At 38.2% G+C, this 26,010-nt stretch overlaps 1 protein-coding gene across 1 annotated transcript; it reads right to left on the reverse strand.

The window, feature by feature from the left end:
- Positions 1-696: 696 nt before the first annotated feature.
- CCDC126 (coiled-coil domain containing 126) lies at positions 697-24,799 on the reverse strand (the record flags this gene model as incomplete). The annotated part of the gene is made up of 2 exons (XM_079710948.1): positions 697-881; positions 24,562-24,799. 2 exons carry the CDS (start codon positions 24,797-24,799, stop codon positions 697-699), a joined length of 423 nt encoding a protein of 140 aa, XP_079567074.1.
- Positions 24,800-26,010: the final 1,211 nt, after the last annotated feature.

Below are 26,010 nucleotides of genomic sequence, written 5' to 3' on the forward strand. Positions count from 1 at the left end.
TTATTTAATTGTCCCAATGTTTAGAATAGGTTATGAACAGTGGCTACTACCCATTTCAAGATTACACTCTTATAAATGTAATTTTTAAAAATATACAATAATTAACCTCCAGTTTTTCTGAAGGGATAGTGCAAATGAAGACATTCTTTGGGTCATGATTTCAAAACATTATTTTCAACATTATACTTCCTTTCTCTCTGCTCATAATCTGAATAACAAAATATAGTAAGTACTGGAAGTAAGCACATTTTCTAATAGTATTAGTCAAACAGTCACATCTACTGATAACAAATGACAGAATGATTCAGTAACAATATTCTTCACTTGTCTGAAAAACATGTTATATATTTAAATAAATATTTTATAGAAATGAATCCATGTCTTTCAGTGTTTTTGTTTCAACTTGATCTCAAACACAAAGATTTATACAAAGATCACCTACCTGCTTACTACATCAACCATGTTACCAAATTCCCTTTAAGGATATAGTACAGCGTTGAAGAGTTGTGCCTGAAAGCAAACTAATCACTTTTAAAATTTATATACAGAATTAGAGTTCCATGAATCCAGCATATTCCTTGAAAATGCATAGAGGTTTTATTGTATATTACTCTATGCTAGCCAGCGATATAAAAGCTTTTCTGCCATAGGATATAATCCACGGTGAACGTAGCAGCACAAGCTGATCTTCAACTGCTATCTAATGCTGCCTGATACATTTATCCTTTTATTTGTCGTCACAGGCACCAGATTCCCACTAGTACCATTGGTAGTGTTGGTTGCTGAGCCGTTTACAACAATATAGTCGACTTTGTTCTCCAGCTTTACCAAACGTTGTAAAATGTCATCCAAAAGGACAGCAATTGTTCTTTTTAGATCAGCTAGGGGAAAAAAAATGAGAATGAACCATATTAAAGACTGATAGAGCACTTAATATTTGTGTTTTCATAGTTTGAGGGGAAAAGTGAACAATTATCGAGTCATCTGAAAGAAAATATACTAGAGGGAAAGCACTCATACCACACATAGAAAAAGCCTAACTATTTTAATGAATAGCATCACATACAGAGCTTCTTAATGGAATTTCAGAGTTATAAATGTGGGGAAACTTACTTTCCTAGTGCAATAAAACAGATGTAAAGGCTGGTTTAAAATGTTAGTCCCTCTGTAAGGAACCCATTTACCTTGAGTTTCTTAGTCTGTAAAGACGACTGTGGACTAGGCAGGTAAGGTAAAAAACTAGCTGAGCTAACTAAGAAATTCAAGGAAATGTAGAAATGAGAAACCTGGAACCTCCACAGGCTGAAGTTTAGGGGCAGCCTAGGATCCAGAGCAGATGCCAGGAGCCCGATCAGTGCAGTACAGATACTAGTTCTGACTAGAAAATGATGGCGAAGGCTGTATCTTCTAATCTCTCTGGGAGGTTAAAGGGTTTCAGTAGAATTTACCTGGAAAGAATGATATTTTGACCCTTTGCTTCCTTAGAATCCTCTTTTCTCAGGTTTCCCAATGGCACCTAACACATATTACATATTCAGTCAGTGGCAACTAATATTGTTATTTTTTGTTGATCCTGGACCAAAAAAGGCAGCTCAAATCTTAATCTGTGATCAGGGGAAAAACCATTTAAAAACAACTCATAAAGTTGTAGATGGTTCTGTTACTAAGCTATCAGAAAAAGCAGAAGCAGAAGAAAAAACAGATAAATTGGACTTCATCAAAATTTACAACTTTTGGACATCAAAAGATATTATCCAGAAAGTGAAAAGACAATTCAGAGAATGGAAGAAAATATTTGCAAATCATATATCTGACAAGGGCTTAGTATCAAGAACATATAAAGAACTGCTAAACCCAACAACAAAAAGATAAACCACTCAATTTTTAAAATCAGCAAAGGACTTGAATAAACATTTCTCCAAAGAAGATATGCAAATAAACAATAAGCACATGAAAAGATACCCAACATCACAATGAAATACCACTTTACGTCTACTAGGATGGCTATAATCAAAGAAAGGGAAAAAAAAAAAAAGAAAGGGAAAATAAGCATTGGCAAAAATGTGAAGAAACTGGGACCCTCATACACTGCTGGTAGGAATATAGAATGACACAGCCACCAGAGAAAACAGTTCGGCAGTTTCTCAAAAAGCTAAAAATAAAACAACCATGTGACTCAGTAATTCCACTCCTAGGTATCTACCCCCAAAAAAGTGAAAGCAGAGACTCAAAGAGATACTTGTATACCAATGTTTATTTCAGAATTATTCACAATAGCCAAAAGGTGGAAACAACCTAAGTGTCCATCAGTAGATCAAAAGATCAACAAAATGTGGTATTAACATACAGGGAATATTATTTAGCCATAAAAAGGAATGACGTTCTGATACATGATACAAAATGGATGAATCTTGAAGACATTATGCAAAGTGAAATAAGCCAGACAAAAAAAGGACAAATACTGTATGATTCCACTTATTTGGACTACCTAGAAGAGAAAAATACATAGAGACAGAAGGTAGAATAGAGGTTACCAAAGACCAGGGGAAGCGGGGAATGGCAAGTTACTACTTAATGGTAAGGTTACAGTTTCTTGTTCGGAGTGATGCAAGTTTTAGGTAGTAGTGATGACTGTACAACATTGAATATAATTAATGCCACTGAACTGTACACCTAAAAATGGTTAAGATGGCAGGGCTTCCCTGGTGGTGCAGTGGTTAAGAATCCACCTGACAATGCAGGGGACACAGGTTCGAGCCCTGGTCTGGGAAGATCCCACATGCCGTGGAGCACCTAAGCCTGTGCGCCACAGCTACTGAGCCTCCACTCTATAGCCCGCGAGCCACAACTACTGAAGCCAGTGACCTAGAGCCTGTGCTCTGCAACAAGAGAAGCCACCGCAATGAGAAGCCCACGCACCACAACGAAGAGTAGCCCCTGCTCACTGCAAGGAGAGAAAGCCCACGTGCAGCAACGAAGACCCAACACAGCCAACAATAAACAAATAAAATAAGTTTTTTAAAAAAATGGTTAAGATGGCAAATTTTATGTTACATACATTTTGCCATAATTTTCTTAAAGTGAAAAAAGAAAAACAGATTTCAGAAAGGAGTAGTGAGAGTAGTGGTAGCAGGTGGTTGTAAAAAGTGATTAGAAATAAATCAACAAAAAAATCAATGTAATATAAAGTGAGGGGAAAAACTATTTGGAGAAAGTCTAGTGATGGAGGAAATCAAGCAGTGTATCTTTTGGCATCATTCATCGTGAACACTTAAATATTCTAGTTTAGTGGGTATGCACAAGAAAAAAAGTATATGAAAGATTATTTGATAAGAAGTATTTAGGGATAAAAATGTCATGATATGTACAATTTGTTTCAAATGGTACCCCCTAAAAGCATATATATTTGTATAGAGAAGGAAAGATAAAAATATAGAAAAATTTTTAGCAAATGATGAATCTAGAAGAAAGATATATGATGTTTACCACATAATTTTCCCTAACTTTCTGTAGGCTGAGAATTTTCTAAATAAAAGATTAGGGAGAGGGGGCATTTCTTTATTAAGACCTTTCAATCAAGAGTTATAATAGTATTTGGTAAGTTAAAAAATATATTTTTTAAAGAATCTTCCAGCAACAAGATTAAAAGATAACTGCTGAATCTGTTTTTTGCTGGCAGCCACTTCATGTATAATATTTGAAGAAGTAGGCAACCCAGGCCAGAGAAGGCTACATAGAATAGACTGGGGTGGGAAGCTTACCATCATGTTAACATAAAATGAAGCTAAAGCCCTCAGAGGTTTGACACCAAGCTGAAGTGCGACATGAATTATAAAGGTACAGCCTACTCACTGATTAGTTACAGTTAGGAATAGCAATTAAAGGAAAAGTTGGGGTTCTTTAAAATCAAATACAAATAAATTTATTGTAATGTATACGTATTTTATATATATATATTTGTGTCTGTATATATATACATATATATGTATATGTGCACATCAGGGTTGTTTTTTTTTTTTTGCGGTACGCAGGCCTCTCACCACTGTGGCCTCTCCCGCTGCGGAGCACAGGCTCCGGACACGCAGGCCCAGCGGCCATGGCTCACGGGCCCAGCCACTCCACGGCATGTGGGATCTTCCCGGACCGGGGCACGAACCCGCGTCCCCTGCATCGGCAGGCGGACTCTCAACAATTGCGCCACCAGGGAAGCCCAGTAATTTCTTAATTTAAGTAGTTTAACACCTGGTCCATATCCAGATTTTCCTGATTATCTGAAAAATGTCTTCTTACAGTTGATTTGCTTGAATCAGAGTTCAAATGAAATCTACACATTGCATTTCACTATTGCTTCTTTAGAGAAAATGTATATATATCTTCAGACTACCACAATAATTTTTCCCTTTTATGTTATTACTTTCTACATGCATACACTTTTTTTTTCACACACACACACACACACACACACATTGTCAGGTTCTTTTATTACAAATAATTTGGGTTATAACAGTGACAAAGGCCACTACGTTTCCAATCTAAAATCCATGTAGCATATATCTGAGCTTCCTGCTTATATTTTATTACGATGCTGCAGAATAGTGGTGTCCACAGCCTTTGATAAATGCTTACACCAATTCTCTTTGGAAAAATTCATTTTATTTTAAACTTATAATTTGTAAGTTAAGTAATCAGTTTTCCATCAAAAAAGTACTCAAAGGAAAAGTTGGGTTTAATCAGAAAAAACTATATATTATTTTAACAATGTTCTAAATTATCATATATCCTCCTTTCAAATTTTCTAAAATCAATTGTTTTAATAAAATATTTTAAAAGACTAAAATCTAAATTACCTTGTTCGATATATAAAATTAGTTAGTTGAAAAACCACAATGATCCCTTTGAACACAGCAAAACTCACCCTTTCTCTAGATTCACATTACAATTTTTTGTTTACATTTCATGTGACTATATAGTTATGGGAATTATATGTTTACACTATATGGGAGTCCACAGTACTTCCCCACAAAGCCCTATCACTGAAGGTGCTAGCAATAAGAACTCCTACCACAGGACCCGGTTCAGAACCCCTAAAAACAACCTGGAAGTGGAGACCATATCATATCCTTTTACTCAGCTCATCCAGCTTGATGCTTTATCACATAGTAGACAGTCAACAAATGTTGGAAATGAACATTTGCTGAATGTCTGATTCATGTTTGGTAGGTGGTATCATGGTTGAGATTAACATGAAGAACCAGACTTAGAAAATAAAACCCTTTAAGGTTGTTCTGCTCCTGCTTTAAGTTTCCCTGCTCTGGGAGAAGAAATCAAATAGTTTAAGGGAAAAACAACAAAAAACAGGCTAATACAAATGCACAAAAGAACACACATACTATCAAAATAGCACCTAGCCCGATTATTCCACAGTATACAAAAATCAAAAGGAGGATATAATGGAATCTAAAAAATAAAACAAACGAATGAATATAACAAAACAAAACAAAAAAGGAGGTTACATTGCTATTAAATATACTAAAGATATTGGATATAAAAAGATTCTTGCTACAATAAACATAATCAAGAGATTGTGAGGCACAGCAGGAAGCCACTATCATCCCAAGCCTAAGGAACAGAGGGAAAAATCAGTAATGTTACAACAGCCCAAGTCCAAGGACACCTAGTGGAATACAGAGCCAAGGAGGCTGTTTGGCAGAAGGTGGCGCTACAAAGGAGACATCACCTGAAGCAGAAAGGGAGAAAAATACCCTAGCCTCTCTTTTCCTCCTACATTCTGAACTCCTTCCAGTACTTCTCATTGGCTGAACCCAGGCAGTAGCTAGTTGATTTAGGAACTTAGAAAGTGACACCCACTAGAATCACCCTCCCTTGAGATACAAAACAAAGAAAAGTAAAGGAACAAATCTGAAGGCAACCAAGAAAAGGACCAGCACAAACACCAAGTACACATGCCTTTGTGGACCTCATACTTATAGGTCTCTGTTGATTTATCTCTTATTTATATCTCAATAGGTTTTATTATTTGTATTCTTAATGTGAAGAGAGGCAGATACAAATAAAAATAGCCATGTGTACACAAAAAAGAAATTCAATTGTAGTAAAATGCAAAAATGACTACTGAAAATAAAATACATACGTGTGGGACTTCCCTGGTGGCACAGTGGTTAAGAATCCACTTGCCAATGCAGGGGACACAAGTTTAATTCCTGGTCCAGGAAGATCCCACATGCCACAGAGCAACTAAGCCCATGAGCCACAACTACTGAGGCTGCATGCCACAACTACTGAAGCCCACGTGCCTAGAGCCTGTGCTCCACAACAAGAGAAGTCACCGCAGTGAGAAGCCAGTGCACCTCAACGAAGGGTAGCCCCTGCTCACCACAACTAGAGAAAGCCCACACACAGCAACTAAGACCCAAAGCAGCCATAAAAAAAAATACATAAGTGTTTAAAGTATCTAAGTCAAATACTTTTCCTTATTAATATTTTTCAAATTCAAATTAATATTTTACCACCACTAACATCTGCTTAATTGTACAAGGGAGAAAACTTAGAAGTCACTTTTTTTTTTTTTTTTTTTTGTGGTACGCGGGCCTCTCACTGTTGTGGCCTCTCCCATTGCGGAGCACAGGCTCCCGACGCGCAGGCTTAGCGGCCATGGCTCACGGGCCCAGCTGCTCCGCGGCATGTGGGATCTTCCCGGACCGGGGCACGAACCCGTGTCCCCTGCATCGGCAGGCGGACTCACAACCACTGCGCCACCAGGGAAGCCCTAGAAGTCACTTCTTGATTCATTACTCACTGTAAAGTTTTATTATGAAGCTAGCAATAAAACAAGCATGCTTCCTAAGGAATATGAACGAATTCAAATATCAGAGCAAACTGCTAGGTAAAAGTGGTTTCAAAAGCCTCATAAACTCTGTAATTAAATGTACATTAATTGTTAGTCTTTTACATTTTTAATACAGCTACCTTCTCCTACTGAGTGCTGAATAAATTATATCATTCAACAAATATTTTATTACTTCCCTACTTAAGGCTGCAAGGCACACTGTTTACGTCTCATGAGTAGATTGACATGTTCTCATCAAACTTTAAATACAAATAAATGCCTAGGAACAAAAAATAAGCCTAATTTTTCTTAAGTGAGAAAACAAAAGCTAAATAATGGATTTGACTAAATAATACAAATCATAAATAATCTACATTTTAAATAGCCACATTAAAACCACTTCTAGTAGGAATTCTGAGATTGACTTCCCTCTAACATGTTTAGAATATAAAGACTATGCATTTTACAGGTTTGTTTAGGTTTTTTTTTCTTAATTGGTAAATAACTTATTTTGAGATAACTGTACATTTACATATAGTTGCAAGAAATAACAAATACAGAAATTCCTGTACCCTTTACCCAGTTTCCCCCAACAGTGACATCTTGTAAAACTACATACAACATCACAACTACAGTACTGACACTGGTACAGTCAAGATGCAGAATATTTCCTTCACCACAACGATCCCTGTGTTGCCCTTTTACAGTAACCCCAACCTCCCTCTCATTAGCCTGTTAATATGATGGAGTACACTAATTTTTTTTTTTTTTACGCCTGCCATGTGGCATGTGGGATCTTAGTCCCCTGACCAGGTCTCGAACCTGTGCCCCCTGCATTGGGAGCATGGGATATTAACCATTGGACTGCCAGGGAAGTCCCTACACTGATTGGTTTTTGAAAATTAAACCAGCCTTGCATCCCTGGAATAAATGCCACTTGGTCACGGTATTTCTTTCTTTTTTTTTTTTAGGGTCATATATATAACCTTTTAATCACTTATTTAAAATATAAAATTAACTGCCATTTACTTTTTTTTTTCTTAAACAACAGAAATTTATTTTCCCCCAGTCTGGAGACAGGAAGTCCAAGATCAAAGCTATGGCAGGTTTAGTTTCTCCAGAGGCGTCTCTCCTTGGCTTGCAGATGGGTATCTTCTCACTGTATCCTCATGTGGCCTTTTTTCTGTGCATGCATCTCGTGTCTATTTCTCTTCTTATAAGGACACCAGTCTTATTGATTAGGGTCCCAAACTTCTATGTGTGTCATTATATCCACAGTGAATCTCTTATAGACAGCATATAATGAAATCCTGTTTTCTTTTTAAATCCATTCTGCCAATCTATGTATTTTGATTGGGGAGTTTAATCCATTTACTTTTTTTTTCTTTTTTTGATTTTCTTATTTTATTTTTTTAAATTTCATTTTAGTTATTTTTTTATACAGCACGTTATTAGTCATCAATTGTATACACATCAGTATATACACGTCAATCCCACTTGCCCAATTCATCACACCACCACCACCCCCACCACCCCTGCTTTCCCCCCTTGGTGTCCATATGTTTGTTCTCTACATCCGTGTCTCAATTTGTGCCCTGCAAACCAGTTCATCTGTACCATTTTTCTAGGTTACACATACATGAATTAATATACGATATTTGTTTTTCTCTTTCTGACTTACTTCACTCTCTATGACAGTCTCTAGATCCATCCACGTCTCTACAAATGACCCAATTTCGTTCCTTTTTATGGCTGAGTAATATTCCATTGTATATATGTACCACACCTTCTTTATCCATTCGTCTGTCAATGGGCATTTAGGTTGCTTCCATGTCCTGGCTATTATAAATAGTGCTGCAATGAACATTGGGGTACATGACTCTTTTTTGAATTATGGTTTTCTCAGGGTATATTCCAGCAGTGGGATTGCTGGATCATATGGTAATTCGATTTTTAGTTTTTTAAGGAACCTCCATACTGTTCTCCATAGTGGCTGTATCAATTTACATTCCCACCAACAGTACAAGAGGGTTCCCTTTTCTCCACACCCTCTCAAGCATTTGCTGTTTGCAGATTTTCTGATGATGCCCATTCTAACTGGTGTGACGTGATACTTCATTGTACTTTTGATTTGCATTTCTCTAATAATTAGTGATGTTGAACAGCTTTTCATGTGCTTCCTGGCCATCTGTATGTCTTCTTTGGAGAAATGTCTATTTAGGTCTTCTGCCCATTTTTGGATTGGGTTGTTTGTTTTCTAATACTGAGCTGCATGAGCTGTTTATATATTTTGGAGATTAATCCTTTGTCCGTTGATTCGTTTGCAAATATTTTCTCCCATTCTGAGCATTGTCTTTTCGTCTTGTTTACGCTTTCCTTTGCTGTGCAAAAGCTCTGAAGTTTCATTAGGTCCCATTTGTTTATTTTGTTTTTATTTCCATTACTCTAGGAGGTGGATCAAAAAAATCTTGCTGTGATTTATGCCAAAGAGTGTTCTTCCTATATTTTCCTCTAAGAGTTTTATAGTGTCCACTCTTACATTTAGGTCTCTAATCCACTTTGAGTTTACTTTTGTGTATGGTGTTAGGGAGTGTTCTAATTTCATTCTTTTACATGTAGCTGTCCACTTTTCCCAGCACCACTTATTGAAGAGACTGTCTTCTCCATTGTATATCCTTGCCTCCTTTGTCATAGATTAGTTGACCATAGGTGTGTGGGTTTAGCTCGGGGCTTTCTAACTTGTTCCATGGATCTATGTTTCTGTTTTTGTGCCAGTACCATATTGTCTTGATTACTGTAGCTTTGCAATATAGTCTAAAGTCAGGGAGTCTGATTCCTCCAGCTCCGTTTCTTTCCATCAAGACTGCTTTGACTATTCAGGGTCTATCGTGTCTCCATACAAATTTTAAGATTTTTTGTTCTAGTTCTATAGAAAATGCCATTGGTAATTTGATAGGGATTGCACTGAATCTGTAGATTGCTTTGGGTAGTAGAGTCATTTTCACAATATTGATTCTTCCAATCCAAGAACATGGTATGTCTCTCCATCTGTTGGTATCATCTTTAATTTCTTTCATCAGTGTCTTATAGTTTTCTGCATACAGGTCTTTTGTCTCCCTAGCTAGGTTTATTCCCAGGTATTTTATTCTTTTTGTTGCAATGGTAAATGGGAGTGTTTCCTTAATTCCTCTTTCAGATTTTTCATCATTAGTGTATAGGAATGCAAGAGATTTCTGTGCATTAATTTTGTATCCTGCAAATTTACCAAATTCATTGATTAGCTCTAGTAGCTTTCTGGTGGCATCTTTAGGATTCTCTATGTATAGTATCATGTCATCTGCAAAGAGTGACAGTTTTGCTTCTTTTCCAATTTGTATCCCTTTTATTTCTTTTTCTTCTCTGATTGCTGTGGCTAGGACTTCCAAAACTATGTTGAATAATAGTGGTGAGAGTGGACATCTTTGTCTTCTTCCAGATCTTAGAGGAAATGCTTTCAGTTTTTCACCATTGAAAATGATGTTTGCTGTGGGTTTGTCGTATATGGCCTTTATTATGTTGAGGTAGGTTCCCTCTATGCCCACTTTCTGGAGAGTTTTTATCATAAATGGGTGTTGAATTTTGTCAAAAGCTTTTTCTGCATCTATTGAGATGATCATATGGTTTTTATTCTTGTTTGTTAATATGATGTATCACATTGGTTGATTTGCATATATTGAAGAATCCTTGCATCCCTAGGATAAATCCCATTTGATCATGGTGTATGATCCTTTTAATGTGTTGTTGGATTCCGTTTGCTAGTATTTTGTTGAGGATTTTGGCATCTATATTCATCAGAATTCATTCATGATATTGGTCTGTAATTTTCTTTTTTTGTGGTATCTTTGTTTGGTTTTGGTATCAGGGTGATGGTGGCCTCATAGAATGAGTTTGGGAGTGTTCCTTCCTCTGCAATTTTTTGGAAGAGTTTGAGAAGGATGGGTGTTAGGTCTTCTCTAAACGTTTGATAGAATTCACCTGTGAAGCCATCTAGTCCCGGACTTTTGTTTGCTGGAAGATTTTTAATCACAGTTTCAATTTCATTACTTGTGATTGGTCTGTTCATATTTTCTATTTCTTCGTGGTTCAGTCTTGGTAGGTTATACCTTTCTAAGAATTTGTCCATTTCTTCCAGGTTATCCATTTTATTGGCATAGAGTTACCTGTAGTAGTCTCTTAGGATGGTATTTCTGCTGTGTCTGTTGTAACTTCTTTTTCAGTTCTAATTTTATTGATTTGAGTGCTCTCCCTCTTTTTCTTGATGAGTGTGGCTAATGGCTTTTCAATTTTGTTTATATTCTCAAAGAACCAGCTTTTAGTTTTATTCATCTTTGCTATTGTTTTCTTTGTTGCTATTTATTTCTGCTGTTCTTTATGATTTATTCCCTTCTGCTAACTTTGGGTTTTGTTTGTTCTTCTTCCCCTAGTTCCTTTAGGTGTGAGGTTAGATTGTTTGAGATTTTTCTTGTTTCTTGAGATAGGCTTGTATAGCTATAAACTTCCCTCTTATAACTGCATTTGCTGCATCCTATAGGTTTTGGATCGTCCTGTTTTCATTATCATTTGTCTCTAGGCATTTTTTTATTTCCTCTTCGATCTCTTCAGTGATCTCTTGGTTATTTAGTAACGTATTGTTTAGCCTCCATGTGTTCATGTTTCTTACGGTTTTTTTTCCCTGTAATTCATTTCTAATCTCATAGCTTTGTGGTCAGAAAAGATGCTTGATATGATTTCAATTTTCTTAAATTTACTGACGCTTGATTTGTGACCCAATATGAGATCCATCCTGGAGAATGTTCCGTGCGCACTGGAGAAGAAAGTGTAATGTTTTTGGATGGATGTCCTATAAATATCAATTAAATCTAGCTGGTCTATTGTGTCATTTAAAGCTTCTGTTTCCTTATTTATTTTCATTTTGGATGATCTGTCCATTGGTGTAAGTGAGGTGTTAAAGTCCCCCACTATTATTGTGTTACTGTTGATTTCCCCTTATATAGCTGGTAGCAGTTGCCTTATGTATTGAGGTGCTCCTATGTTGGGTGCATATATATTTATAATTGTTATATCTTCTTCTTGGATTGATCCCTTTATCATTATGTAGTGGCCTTCCTTGTCTCTTATAACATTCTTTAAAGTTTATTTTATCTGATATGAGTATTGCTATTCCAACTTTCTTTTGATTTCCAATATCTTTTTCCATCCCCTCACTTTCAGTCTGTATGTGTCCCTAGGTCTGAAGTGGGTCTCTTGTAAACAGCATATATATGGGTCTTGTTTTTGTATCCACTCAGCAAGCCTGTGTCTTTCAGTTGGAGCATTTAATCCATTCACGTTTAAGGTAATTATTGATATGTATGTTCCTATGACCATTTTCTTAATTGTTTTGGGTTTGTTTTTGTAGGTCCTTTTCTTCTCTTGTATTTCCCACTTACAGAATTTCCTTTAGCATTTATTGTAGAGCTGGTGTGGTGGTGCTGAATTCTCTTAGCTTTTGCTTGTCTATAAAGCTTTTGATTTCTCCATTGAATCTGAATGAGATCTTTGCTGGGTAGAGTAATCTTGCTTGTAGGTTGTTCCCTTTCATCACTTTAAGTATATCATGCCACTCCCTTCTGGCTTGTAGAGTTTCTGCTGAGAACTCAGCTGTTAACCTTATGGGAGTTCCCTTGTATGTTATTTGTCATTTTTCCCTTGCTGCTTTCAATAATTTTTGTCTTTAAATTTTGCCAATTTGATTACTATGTGTCTCGGCGTGTTTCTCCTTGTGTTTATCCTGTATGGGACTCTCTGCACTTCCTGGACTTGGGTGGCTATTTCCTTTCCCACGTTAGGGAAGTTTTCGACTATAATCTCTTCAAATATTTTCTCGGGTCCTTTCTGTCTCTCTTCTCCTTCTGGGATCCCCATAATGCGAATGTTGTTGCATTTAATGTTGTCCCAGAGGTCTCTTAGGCTGTCTTCATTCCTTTTGATTTTTTCTTTATTCTGTTCTGCAGCAGTGAATTCCATCATTCTGTCTTCCAGGTCACTTATCTGTTCTTCTGCCTCAGTTATTCTGCTATTGATTCCTTCTAGTATAGTCTTCATTTCAGTTATTGTATTGTTCATCTGTTTGTTCTGTAATTCTTCTAAGTCTTTGTTAAACATTTCTTGCATCTTCTCAATCTTTGCCTCCATTCATTTTCTGAGGTCCTGGATCATCTTCACCATCATTATTCTGAATTCTTTTTCTGGAAGGTTGCATATCTCCACTTCATTTAGTTGTTTTTCTGGGTTTTATCTTATTCCTTCATCTGGTACATAGCCCTCTGCCTTTTCGTCTTTCTGTGAATGTGGTGTTTGTTCCACAGGCTGGAGGATTGTAGTTCCTCTTGCTTCTGCTGTCTGCCCTCTGGTGGATGAGGCTATCTAAGAGGCTTGTGCAAGTTTTCTGATGGGAGGGACTGGTGGTGAGTAGAGCTGTTGCTCTGGTGGGCAGAGCTCAGTAAAACTTTAATCTGCTTGACTGCTGACGCGTGGGGCTGTGTTTCCTCCTTGTTGGTTGTTTGGCTTGAGACAACCCAACACTGGAGCCTACCTGGGCTCTATGGTGGGGCTAATGGTGGACTCTGGGAGTGCTCACACCAAGGAGTACTTCCCAGAACTTCTGCTGCCAGTGTCCTTGTCCCCACAGTGAGCCACAGCCCCCACCACCACCACCACCTCTGCAGGAGACCCTCCAACACTAGCAGGTGGGTCTGGTTCAGTCTCCCCTGGGGTCGCTGCTCCTTCCCCTGGGTCCCAATGCGCACACTACTTTGTGTGTGCCCTCCAAGAGTGGAGTCCCTGTTTCCTCCAGTCCTGTAGAAGTCCTGAAATCAAATCCCACTAGCCTTCAAAGTCTAATTCTCTAGGAATTCCTCCTCCCGTTGCCAGACCCCCTGGTTGGGAAGCCTGACGTGGGGCTCAGAACATTCACTCCAGTGGGTGGACTTCTGTGGTATGAGTGTTCTCCAGGTTGTGAATCACCCACCCAACAGTTATGGGATTTGATTTTACTGTGATTGTGCCCCTCCTACCATCTCATTGTGGCTTCTCCTTTGTCTTTGGATGTGGGGTATCTTTTTTGGTGAGTTCCAGTATCTTCCTTTCGATGATTGTCCAGCAGCTAGTTGTGATTCTGGTGTTCTCGCAAGAGAGAGTGAGAGCACGTCCTTCTACTCTGCCATTTTTGTTCAGGGCTCATCTTAATTCTTTATATGTGTTGTTGAATTCCGTTTGCTAAGTTTTTCCTAAGGATCTACACATCTATATTCATGAGGGGTATTGGTCTGTAGTTTTTTGTTTTGTTTTGTTTTGTTTTTAATTTATTTTGCAGTACGCGGGCCTCTCACTGTTGTGGCCTCTCCCGCTGCGGAGCACAGGCTCCGGACGCGCAGGCCCAGCTGCTCCGCAGCATGTGGGATCTTCCCGGACCGGGGCACGAACCTGTGTCCCCTGCATCGGCAGGCGGACTCTCAACCACTGCGCCACCAGGGAAGCCCTGGTCTGTAGTTTCTAATTAACTATACTGTCTTTGGTTTTGGTGTAAAGATAGTACTAGCTTCATAATTGAACTGGGAAGTGTTCCCTCCCCTTCTATTTTCTGAAAATGACTGTGTAGTATTTATACTAATTCCTATTAAAAATTTTTGTAATGAAATTTAAAAAATTTTTTTAACTTATTTTTGGCTGCGTTGGGTCTTCATTGCTGTGCGCAGGCTTTCTCTAATTATGGTGAGTGGGGGCTACTCTTCGTTGCGGTGCACAGGCTTCTCATTGCAGTGGTTTCTCTTGTTGCAGAACACAGGCTCTAGGCACACAAGCTTCAGTAGTTGCGGCATATGGGCCCTAGAGTGCGTGGGCTTCAGTAGTTGTGGCACATGGTCTCAGTAGTTGTGGCCCACGGGCCATAGAGCACAGGCTCAATAGTTGTGGTGCACGGGCTTAGTTGCTCTGTGGCATGTGGGGTCTTCCCAGACCAGGGATCAAACCCGTGTCCCCTGCATTGGCAGGCGGATCCTTAACCACTGTGCCACCAGGGATGTCCCCTATTAAAATTTCTGATAGAATTCTCCAGTGAAACCATCTGGGCCTGAAGATTTCTTTTTTGTAAGTTCTTGAACTATAACAGTTACAGACATATCTCGCTTTATTCCACTTTACAAATATTGCATTTTTTACAAATTGACAGTTTGTGGCAACCCTGTGCCAAGTAAGTCTATCGGTGTCATTTTTCCAACAGCATCTGCTCTCTTCATGTCTCTGTGTCACATTTTGGTAATTCTTGCAATATTTAAACTTTTTCATTATTACTGTATTTGTTATGGTGATCTGCGATCAGATGTGCAGATGTGGTAGAAACAGCAAGAGAACTAGATTTAGAAGTGGAGACTGAAGATGTAACTGAATCATGCAATCTCATGATAAAAAAAAAAAAATTTTAATGAATGAGGAGTTACTTCTTATGGATGAGCAAAAAAAGCGGTTTCCTGGCATGGAGTCTGCTCTGGGTGAACATGCTGTGAAGATTGTTGAAATGACAAAAAAAGGACTTAGAATATTACATAATCTTAGTTGAAGAAGCAGCAGCAGGCTTTGAGGAGTTACTCTAATACTGAAAGAAGTTCTGTGGTGGGTAAAACACTATCAAAGAGCATTGCATCAAACAGCATTGCATGCTACAGAGAAATCATTTGTCAAAGAGTCTAGTGATGTGGCAAACTTCATTGCTGTCTTATGTTAAGAAACTACCACTGCCTCCCCACCCTTCAGCAGCCATGGACATCAAGGCAAGACCCTCCACCGGTTAAAAAAAAAAAATTATGACTACATTTGGTTTTTTAGACATAATGCTATCTCACATTTAATAAACTATAGTGTAAACATAACTTTTACATGCGCTGGGAAACCAAAAACTTCGAGTGACTTGCTTTATTGCGGCGGTCTGGAACCGAGTATCTCTGAGGTATGCCTGTATATGGCTATTCAAATTATCTATTCCATACTGGGTGAGTGTGCTAGTTTGTGGGTTTTGAGAAACTGACCCCTTTCATATAAGTTATAGTGTTTACATGTATAGCTGTTCATAATAGTCTCTTATTATGCTTTTGATGTCTGCAGGTTCTGCAGTGACACTCACTTTTTCATTCCTGATATTGGCAACTTATTTTTGGTCAGTGTTGCTAGAAGTCTGTCAGTTTTTTTTCCCCACCTTTCAAAAGAAAAGCTGTTACACTGATTTTCTGTTTTTCTTTCAATTTCATTTATTTCTGTTCTTATCTTGATCATTTCCTTCCTTCTGCTTTGATCTGGGTTTGTTTTGCTCAAGAACCTAGGTTCTTGAGGTGGGAGCTTAGATTATGGATTTAAGACTTTTCCTCTTTTCTAAAGTATGCATTCTTTTCTAAGGTATGTACTTTTCTAAAGTAAACTTCCCTCTCAGCATGCTTAAGCTGTGTCCCACAATTTTTATGTTGTGTTTTCATTTAGATCAGTGCATTTTTAAAAATTTCCCTTGAGACTTTCTCTTTAACTTACAGATTGTTTAGAAGTGTGTTATTTAATTTCTAATTATTTGGAGATTTTCCTACTATCAGTCTGTTATTAATTTCTAGTTTGAGTTCACTGCAGTCACAGAATACACTCTTTATGATTTCAATTCTTTTAAATTTGTTGAGATTTGTTTTATGGCCCAGGGTATCTATTTTGGTGAATGTTCCATGGACTGTTAAAAAAACATGTATATCCTCCTGTTGCTGATGGAGCTCCTGTGTATGTAACTAAGATTCCACTGATTAGATTATGTTCTTCAGATCTTCTATATTTTTGCAGACTTTCTGTCTAGTTTTATCAGTTCCTGAGCAAGGAGTGTTTAAATTCTCAACTATAATTGTGGATTTATCTATTTTTACTTTCAGTTCTATCATTTTTGTAGATACATTTAGGATTGTTATTTTTTCTGGGTGGGCTGACCTTTTTATGATTATATAATTCTCTGACTCTGGTAGTTTTCTTTGATGTCTATTTTATCTGTTATTAATGCAGCCACTCCTGCTTTCCTTTGATAAATGTTTGCATATCTTTTCCCATCCTTTTACTTTCAGCCAGCCAATATCATTAAATTTGAAGTGACTTTCTTGTAGACAGCACATACTTAGGTCATGTTTTTTAATTCAGTCTGCCAACGTCCTCTAACTAGCGTATTTAGAACATTTATAATTAATGTAATTTTGATATATTAGGACTTAAGTCCTTGTTTTGTTAGTTCTGTTTTTCACTTCCTTGTTTTCTTTTTCCTGCCTTCCTATGGGTTATTTGAATATTTTTTAGAATTCTTATTTTTCTGTAAGGTTTTTAAATGTCTCTCTTTGTATAGTTTTAGTTGTTGTTCTAGATATTACATCATATACATAATGTGCCACAGTCATTTTACCAATTTGAGTGAGCTTTACGTCTCTTTACCATCTGTGATGGTTCATTTTGGGTCAGCTTGGCTAGGCTATGGTACCTAGACAAATCTACCAGTCTAGATGTTGCTGTGAAGGTAGTTTTTAGATGTGATTAGCATTTAAACCAGTAGACTTTCAGTAAAGCAGATTATTTACCATAATGTGGGTGGACTTCATCTAATAAGCTGAAGACCTTAAAAAAAAAGACTAAGGTTCCTGGAACAGGAAAGAATTCTGCCCCCAGGCTGACTGCCTTCAGACTCAGGACCGGAACACCAGCTCTTGCCAGAATTTTCAGGCTGCCCTGCAGATCTTAGACTTCCCAGGCCCATAACAGCATAAGCCAGTTTCTTAAAGTCCATCTCTCCCTCTCCCTGCTCTGTTTCTATCAAAAACCCTAATACACCATCCTTTTACCCTACTCCATTTATAAGATACTGCCTTAAGTATTTCTTCTACATACATTTAGAATCACATCAGGCAATGTTATAATTTTTTTTTTTTTTTTTGTGGTATGCGGGCCTCTCACTGTTGTGACCTCCCCCGTTGCGGAGCACAGGCTCCGGGCATGTGGGATCTTCCCGGACCGGGGCACGAACCCGCGTCCCCCGCACCGGCAGGCGGACTCCCAACCACTGCGCCACCAGGGAAGCCCAATGTTATAATTTTTGCTTCAACCATCATAATTTAGAAAACTCAAGAAGAAAAGGAACCTACTGACCTACACTTATTTTTATTTACTGTGTTCTTTCCTTCCTGATTGTTCCAAGGTTCCTCCTTTTTATCATTTCTTTTCTGTTGAGAGAACTTCCTTTAGCCTTCTCTTAGGGTAGGGCTGCTGGTGACAATTTTTTTCCTTCATCTAAGAAATATCTTTGATTTCCCTTAATTCCTAAAGGATATTTTCACTGGGTATAGAATTCTGGAATGATAGCTCTTTTCTTTAAGCACTTAAAACAAAATATGCCACCTATTTCTGGTCTTGATGGTTTCTGATGAGAAATCCACTGTCATTTGAATTGTTTTGTCACTGTAAGTAAAGTGTCATTTTTCTCTAGGTGCTTTTTAAAAAAAATAAGTTTATTTATTTTTATTTTTGGCTGCATTGGGTCTTTGTTGCCATGCACAGGCTTCTCACTGCGGTGGCTTCTCTTGTTGCAGAGCACGGGCTCTAGGCGCGAGGGCTTCAGTAGTTGTGGCTTGCGGGCTCTAGAGCACAGGCTCAGTAATTGTGGCACATGGGCTTAGTTGCTCCACGGCATGTGGGATCTTCCCAGACCAGGGCTGGAACCTGTGTCCCCTGCATTGGCAGGTGGATTCCTAACCACTGGACTACCAGGGAAGTCCCTCTAGGTGCTTTAAAAAAATTTTCTTTTCCAGATGCCCTTTTAAGTTTTCAGAAGCTTAATTACAATGTACATTGGCATTGACTTTTTTTTTTTTTTTTTTTGTGGTACGCGGGCCTCTCACTGTTGTGGCCTCTCCCATTGCGGAGCACAGGCTCCGGACGCGCAGGCTCAGCGGCCATGGCTCACGGGCCCAGCCGCTCCGCGGCATGTGGGATCCTCCCAGACCGGGGCACGAACCCGCTTCCCCTGCATCGGCAGGCGGACTCTCAACCACTGCGCCACCAGGGAAGCCCGGCATTGACTTTTTTGAACTTATCCTACTTGGGGTTCACTCAGCTTCCTGAATCTGAGGTCTATGTCTCTTGCAAAATTTGGGAAGTTGGTAGTCATTATTTTTTTGAGTATTTTCCAGCTCTGCCCTCATTCTCTTCTCCTTCCAAAACTCTGACAACACAAATGTTAAATCTTTTGTTATAATCCCACAGGTCCCTAAAGCGCTGGGATTTTTTTTTAAGTCTATTTTCCCTCTGTTGTTCAGATTGTGTAATTACATTATTCTACCTTCCAGTTCACTGATTCTTTCCTCTGTCCTCTCCTTCCTGCTTTTGAGTCAATCTGCTGACACACATTTTATTTCAATCATTGTAGTTTTCAGCTCAAAATTCTCCATTTGGTTTTCCTTTATATGCTCTATTTATCTGCTGAGACTTTCTATTTCTTTGCTGATGCTTTCTGTTCTTTCACTTGCTTTGTGTTAATTAACTCCTCATTGAAGCACTTTTAATGCCGACTGCTTAAAAACCTTTTTCAGATAACATTTGTCACTGGTTGTCTTTTTTCATTCAGTTTGAGATTTTCCTGGTACTTGGTATGACAAGTGATTTATACTTAAAACCTGGACATTTACATATTTTGTTATGAAAGTCCAGATCTCATTTAAACTTCCTATTTTAGGTAGTTTTCTCTGATACCACTGTGGCAGGGCAGAGGGCTGTCACCTTGTTACTACCAGGTGGAGGCAAAAGTCTAGGTTCCCACTTGGCCTCCACTGTTACCTGTGAGCTCCTCATCACTGCTGGATGGAAGTGGGAGTTCCAGGTGCCCACGTACTCTTCACTGACATTGTGACAGGGATTGCTGTTTACCACTGGGCCATGGTGAAAGTCCTGACTCTCCACTAGGATTCCTCTGACATCAGCCCCAGAGGGAGGAAGATGAGCACCTCATTACTACCATGAGAGGGTAGAAGTCCTGGCTCCCCATGTTGTCTCCACTGGTACCATGTGGTGTGGGGGGAGTTTGGATGCCTCATTATAGCCTCACAAGGGGGAAGTCTATGCTCCTCACTTAGCCTTTGATCATGTGGTTGGTGGTGCAGTCACCAACTTTTTTCTGCGGTGTCTGGCTGGAAGAGAACGGTTTCCTGTCTAAAAGTTTTTTGTCTTGCTAGGCTGCCCCTTCTTTGGCTACAGAGAAAAGCCTTCTGTTGGGGTATTTGTTTTATTTTGTTTTGTTTTCATCTGTGTCTGGTAGCATTTCTTAATTTTCAGAAAGCATTTAAATATTAATACTGAACTGCTCTCCAATTCTCTGAAAATATTTTTGGAGTCCACTTTTTTTTTTTTAAGTGTTCAGCAACCACAGTAGATAGTAAAACCAAAACTCTTAAAAGAAAGCAGGATCAGACTTTGGATGGGAAAGCCTGAGGTGTTAAAAGACTGGTGTTGCTGTACATTCAGGTGTAGGAAACCACGTGTCAACTGCAACGTGTTCTATAACAGTCACTGGGCATCAGAACAAGAACCCCCAATTCATTGTTCTAGACAAACCCCAGAATCCAAAAGAGATGTTACATGGGAAGAAACAAAAATCTTCTTTTCTTAGGGAAAACTAAGAATGCTGAGAATAAGACATGACAGTTAGAAATGTTATCTTAAAGAGAAAGCACAAGTTACTGCTCAAGATTTACAGACAGTAATCTTTAGAGTTGAATTGATTTGTTCATGGCCTTTGCAATAGTAACAATTCATTGTAAACTAGCATTTAAAAATATATATTAGCTTATGTTTATTTTACCAACTAGGAAAATCAGGTTAAATAGCTCAAGGGAAGACCATTCAATAAATATTTTTGAGGGACTAGCCTTTTTGTATAGTAGCAACGAAAGAAATGGTTTTTATAGATGGCTGAAAGTTCAAGTTCTCCGGAACTCATGAAATTCACATCTTATTGTCATTCCAAATTAATGGAGGAAAGGATAGAATTTAAGTAATGAAACTGAAATAACTGGCTACCTAGTTTGGAAAAAAGACCCTGCATCTCTTACTGCTTCCATCAGAAATCTCAACTATATTACAGACATAAATGTTAAAAAAAAAAAAGTAATGTATTAGAATGTAAGTTTTGGAAGAAACATTTTAAGCATACAACTAAACCATAAAAAATGATGTACATGTTTTACCACACAGATTTTTAAAAACAATATACCAAGTTGTTAGACAACTGAAAAATCAGAGGAAAAACATTTGCTACGTATACTGACAGCATGAATATCTTTATAAAAAATCAGTCAATTACAAAATTTCCCAGCAGAAAAACTGACAAAGGATACAAACAATTCATTCTCACGTACAAGAAATGCAAATAGCCAACAAACAAGAAAGTCTTTCAACCTCTCCTGTAAACAAAGAAATGCAAAAGCAAACAATTAGAAGCCATTTAAAATTAAATAGAATGGGTATAGTGGGAAGAAACTGGCACTTTCAGACTTCCCTGGTGGTGCAGTGGTTAAGAATCCGCCTGCCAATGCAGGGGACACAGGTTTGAGCCCTGGTCCAGGAAGATCCCACATGCTGCGGAGCAACTAAGCCCGTGCACCACAACTACTGAGCATGCACTCTAGAGCCCGCAAGACACAACTACTGAAGCCCGCTATAGCCCGAGCTCCCCAACAAGAGAAGCCACTGCAATGAGAAGCCTGTGCACCGCAGCAAAGGGTAGCCCCCATTCGCCACAACTAGAGAAAGCCCGAGCGCAGCAATGAAGACCCAATGCAGCCAAAAATAAATAAATAAATAAATAAATCTATTTAAAAAAAAAGAAAGAAACCAGTACTTTCACTCTGCTGGGAGAATGGTAGTGGGCCGGTAGAGCCACCCTGGAGGGCAATCTGACAAGTGTGTATTAAATTTAACATGCATACCTTCAGCCAAAAAATTCCACCTTGAGGAAATCTATCCTTCTGAAACATTCACACAAACATAAAATGCCCACACATATACTTCATATACACAGACACACATATATCACAGCACTAAATCCAGCACACCAGGTTAGCAATAAATTATCCGTTACTACAGAATAAGCAGGAAAAAAGGAATATTTATAAAATGAAACAATGTTAAGTCATTAAAAAGATGAGACAGACCTATCTGTAATAACATGGAAAGATATCTACAACAATTAAATGAAAACAAATAAGCTGCAAACTAGTATATATAGTACAATCCCATTTTCAAAGTAAAACAATGTGCTTGATGAACAATGTGTCTGCAAACTACGGCTGGTTGGCTGCCTATCTTTGTAAAAAAGTTTTACTGGAACATAGCCACGTTCATTTATTGAAAAGGAGACCACATGACCCACAAAGCTAAAAATATTTACTATTTAGCCCTATAAGAAAAAGTGTGTTATCCCCAATATATGCCAAATTAACTGACATTCTCTCTCTCTGCTCTTTTACTTATCTATGTTGTACATTTCTATAATATTTGAATGCTTATAATATTTTTTTTATAATCAAAAATAAGCAAAAAACATTTCAGAGAATTGGTTAAATACCATGTGGCCATTAAATGATGCAGGCATATATTCATTGATATTGAAATATCTCCACCATACATTAAATTTTAAAATACAGTTTATAGAATACCATGTGTATATGAGTCTCATTTTGCTTTTAAAACTGAGTTGTTATACACAGCTGGGCAGCATAGAACAGCTACCTTTTAAAATATCACAGTTATTTTGTTCAAGCGGAAAGAATTTTTTTCCAAGTATTTCTCTTGTTCCAAAAGAATTGCTTCTTCATTGTTTCTATCAGTGTCCTTGGACTAAGCAGAATGCAAAACAATACAACATCTACATGTGTATCTGCCACAAGTACCTCCATCTCCATTTACACCAACTCCTTCATCTCTAGTCATCGATATTTGATCCTCAAGAGCCAATGCAGGGGCTTCCCTGGTGGCGCAGTGGTTGAGAGTCCGCCTGCCGATGCAGGGGACACGGGTTCGTGCCCCGGTCCGGGAGGATCCCGCATGCCGTGGAGCGGCTGGGCCCGTGAGCCATGGCTGCTGAGCCTGTGCATCCGGAGCCTGTGCTCCGCAACGGGAGAGGCCACAGCAGTGAGAGGCCCGCGTACCACAAAAAAAAAAAAAAAAAAAAAAGAGCCAATGCAGACTAACCCTCATCACCTCAAAGACACCATCATAAGTGGGAGAAGAAAAAACAGAAAGTGTCTTGGGCATTCCCAGATAAAGATGGTAAACTCAACCAAGGCACTTAACCTCTGCTGACTGTGGCTACCCTACCAAAATAGTAAAGGTGCTTTTTTCTCTTTTTTTTTAAAAGCATAAATACATGAGGCCAAAACAAAGACAGCAAGAGAGGAGACAACAGCAACAGAACTCCAGAAGCTGGAAAGCATATGGATGAGTGTTAACTGATTTAGCAGACCTGAAAAAGTTGGATATTAAAAGAGAAACCAAAAAGAAATTGAAAAAATAAGAAAAATCAAACAGCAATTCATTTTTCTCCACAGAAACCCAACCCTAAAAGGCCCGGAAATAGCTGCACCAGGTACCAATGAAAACAGAGTGAAAAGGGGACCAAAAACAGAAGGACTGGGTGAAAATTTATCTATAAAGCAATTTGATTTCTAAACTTTCTTTACTACTCCAAACTAAACAACAGCCTCTCCACCATTGCAGAAAATCTGAGATGTGTTTTTGGAAACCAATAAAACATTTAAGGGCCTGGGCACCAAACTGAAAACTGGGGGACTAAGTGAAATTCACATAGTGAGTGCTGAGGCTACCCCTCCTCCCCCACCCCTTTCCTCCCATTCAGATCCCACACACTTGGAGGCATCTACATCCTGAAAGAGACTGGAAGTCCTTCTCTAGAGAATCTGACCAGCTCAAGAGAAAAGACCTATATATACTAATATATACCAAAAAAACAGACACTGATACTATGTAATAAAGAATTTGACTGGCCTTTGTCCCAGGTTCCTGGGAGGTAGCCTCTAAATGCCTGGAAGTTCCTGACTGATTGTCTTTGCTTTTCATGGTGGGCCCCTAGATAGTTTGTGCTGAGATAACTCAGAATGGGGGTTCTCCATGTCAGAAGGACCAACCCTGCGATTAGAGGGTTACGGCTTTTCAGCTGGGGGAGGCAGGGGAGACGGGGAAACTGAGTTCAACCAAGTGGCTAATGATTCAATCATATCTACACAATGAAACATCAATAAAAATACTGATTATGTAGAAAAAAGTCATTATTTTAGAGATACATATGGAAATATCTAGCAGTGAAGTATCATAATTTTTAATTTAAATATTCTCCAAAAATTGGAGAAAACAAATATTGCAAGATGTTAAAATCTAAGTGATGGATATATGGGTATTTATCATGTTTCTATTTTTCAGTACATTTGAAATCTTTCATAATAAAAAGTCAAGATAAAATTACTTTGGGAACACCTGTGCATGAAGTAGTGAGTTGGATTTCCATGACTATCTTTAAATGGGGACAGGATGAAGAGGAGAAAACTAGGAATATTTTACCATTATCTTACCATATCCTGCCATAGAAGCGCCATTCTCGACATCCACTGTGTTCTTATTTTCCTCTGCTAGAGCTTTAACGTATCTTTTGCTTAAATCTAGTATTTGTTCACGTAACTTGACACTGCTTTGATGTCTTGGTTGTTGAAAAGTATAGTGCAGTAACATCAATCCCCAAATGAGTCCAAATATAAGCAACAGTAAACTCAATTTCTGGGACATATTTTTTCTTGAGATTGTAAAAATCATTTCTGATGAAGCAAACAGACTCAATTGAAAAATGGTAACTAGAGGCAAGCCACCAAACAATCAACACTTTTGAAAGAAAGAAAAAAATCTCCTCCTCTAATGTATATTCTTCATCTTCAGCAAGGTTGCCTCCAACTCTCAATTAACTCTGTAAAATTGAGAAGAAAAAAGGTGATTAGTCTTAACCTACATCAGTAACAGAACAGACAATGATAGATAAGAAGAGATTCTATAAACAGTCTTTATCTGGAACTGTATCATCTTCTTTGATAACTTTCTCTACCACTAAATAAACTTCTGGGTCTTTTATCAGCTCCATTTACACAGCTCTTCAACAATTTAAACTAGAAATAAATGTCAATTCATTAAAACTACCTGAAAGAAATGCCACCATGGTCACAAAATTCTTTGAATGACTTCTTATCATTTGTAACTAAAACTATGGATATATAAGATTTATAGCAGATGTCAGCCCATTCAAATACAGGTCACCAACCTAAATGTGTAAAAGCAATTCCTCCTCCTCCTCCTTTAAAAAGAAAAAAGAGGTTGATGCCAAAATGAAAGAAAGTAAGAAATAAGGAAAAGTGAAACAGACTGGAAGATGAAAAAGGTTGTCTGACTTAAAAAAAAAAACCCACAATATAAATAAGAATGCCAGTATTTTTTTTTTTTTTTTTTGCATTACGTGGGCTTCTCACTGCTGTGGCCTCTCCCGTTGCGGAGCACAGGCTCTGGACGCGCAGGCCCAGCAGCCATGGCTCACGGGCCTAGCCGCTCCGCGGCATGCGGGATCTTCCCAGACCGGGGCACGAACCCGTGTCCCCTGCATCGGCAGGCGGACTCTCAACCACTGCGCCACCAGGGAAGCCCAGAATGCCAGTATTTGAAAATGTCACTAGAAAATACTACTAAGGGCAATGAGATCATCTTTAAAAGCATCCAATCTAAGTTGAAAAATAAGTTGTAATTTCTAAGTTCACACTTTTAAGTTTATACCAGATATGACATGTGCTAAAACAGGTAGAAATTTTTTTTTACCTTTCCAAATTTACAATTCTAAATTTTAAATAATGCAGGTATTTTTTGTAACTTATAAAATTTTATAATTTTTATAATTTAAGGAAAAATTGAAAGGTTATACTCAGTTTTTTAAAAAAGAGAAAGGTAATGACAATCATGGAATCTTCAAACACCTGGACAGTAACAAT

The sequence above is a fragment of the Hyperoodon ampullatus genome, assembly GCF_949752795.1.
Source record: "Hyperoodon ampullatus genome assembly, chromosome: 9".
Taxonomy (NCBI): Eukaryota; Metazoa; Chordata; class Mammalia; order Artiodactyla; family Ziphiidae; genus Hyperoodon; species Hyperoodon ampullatus.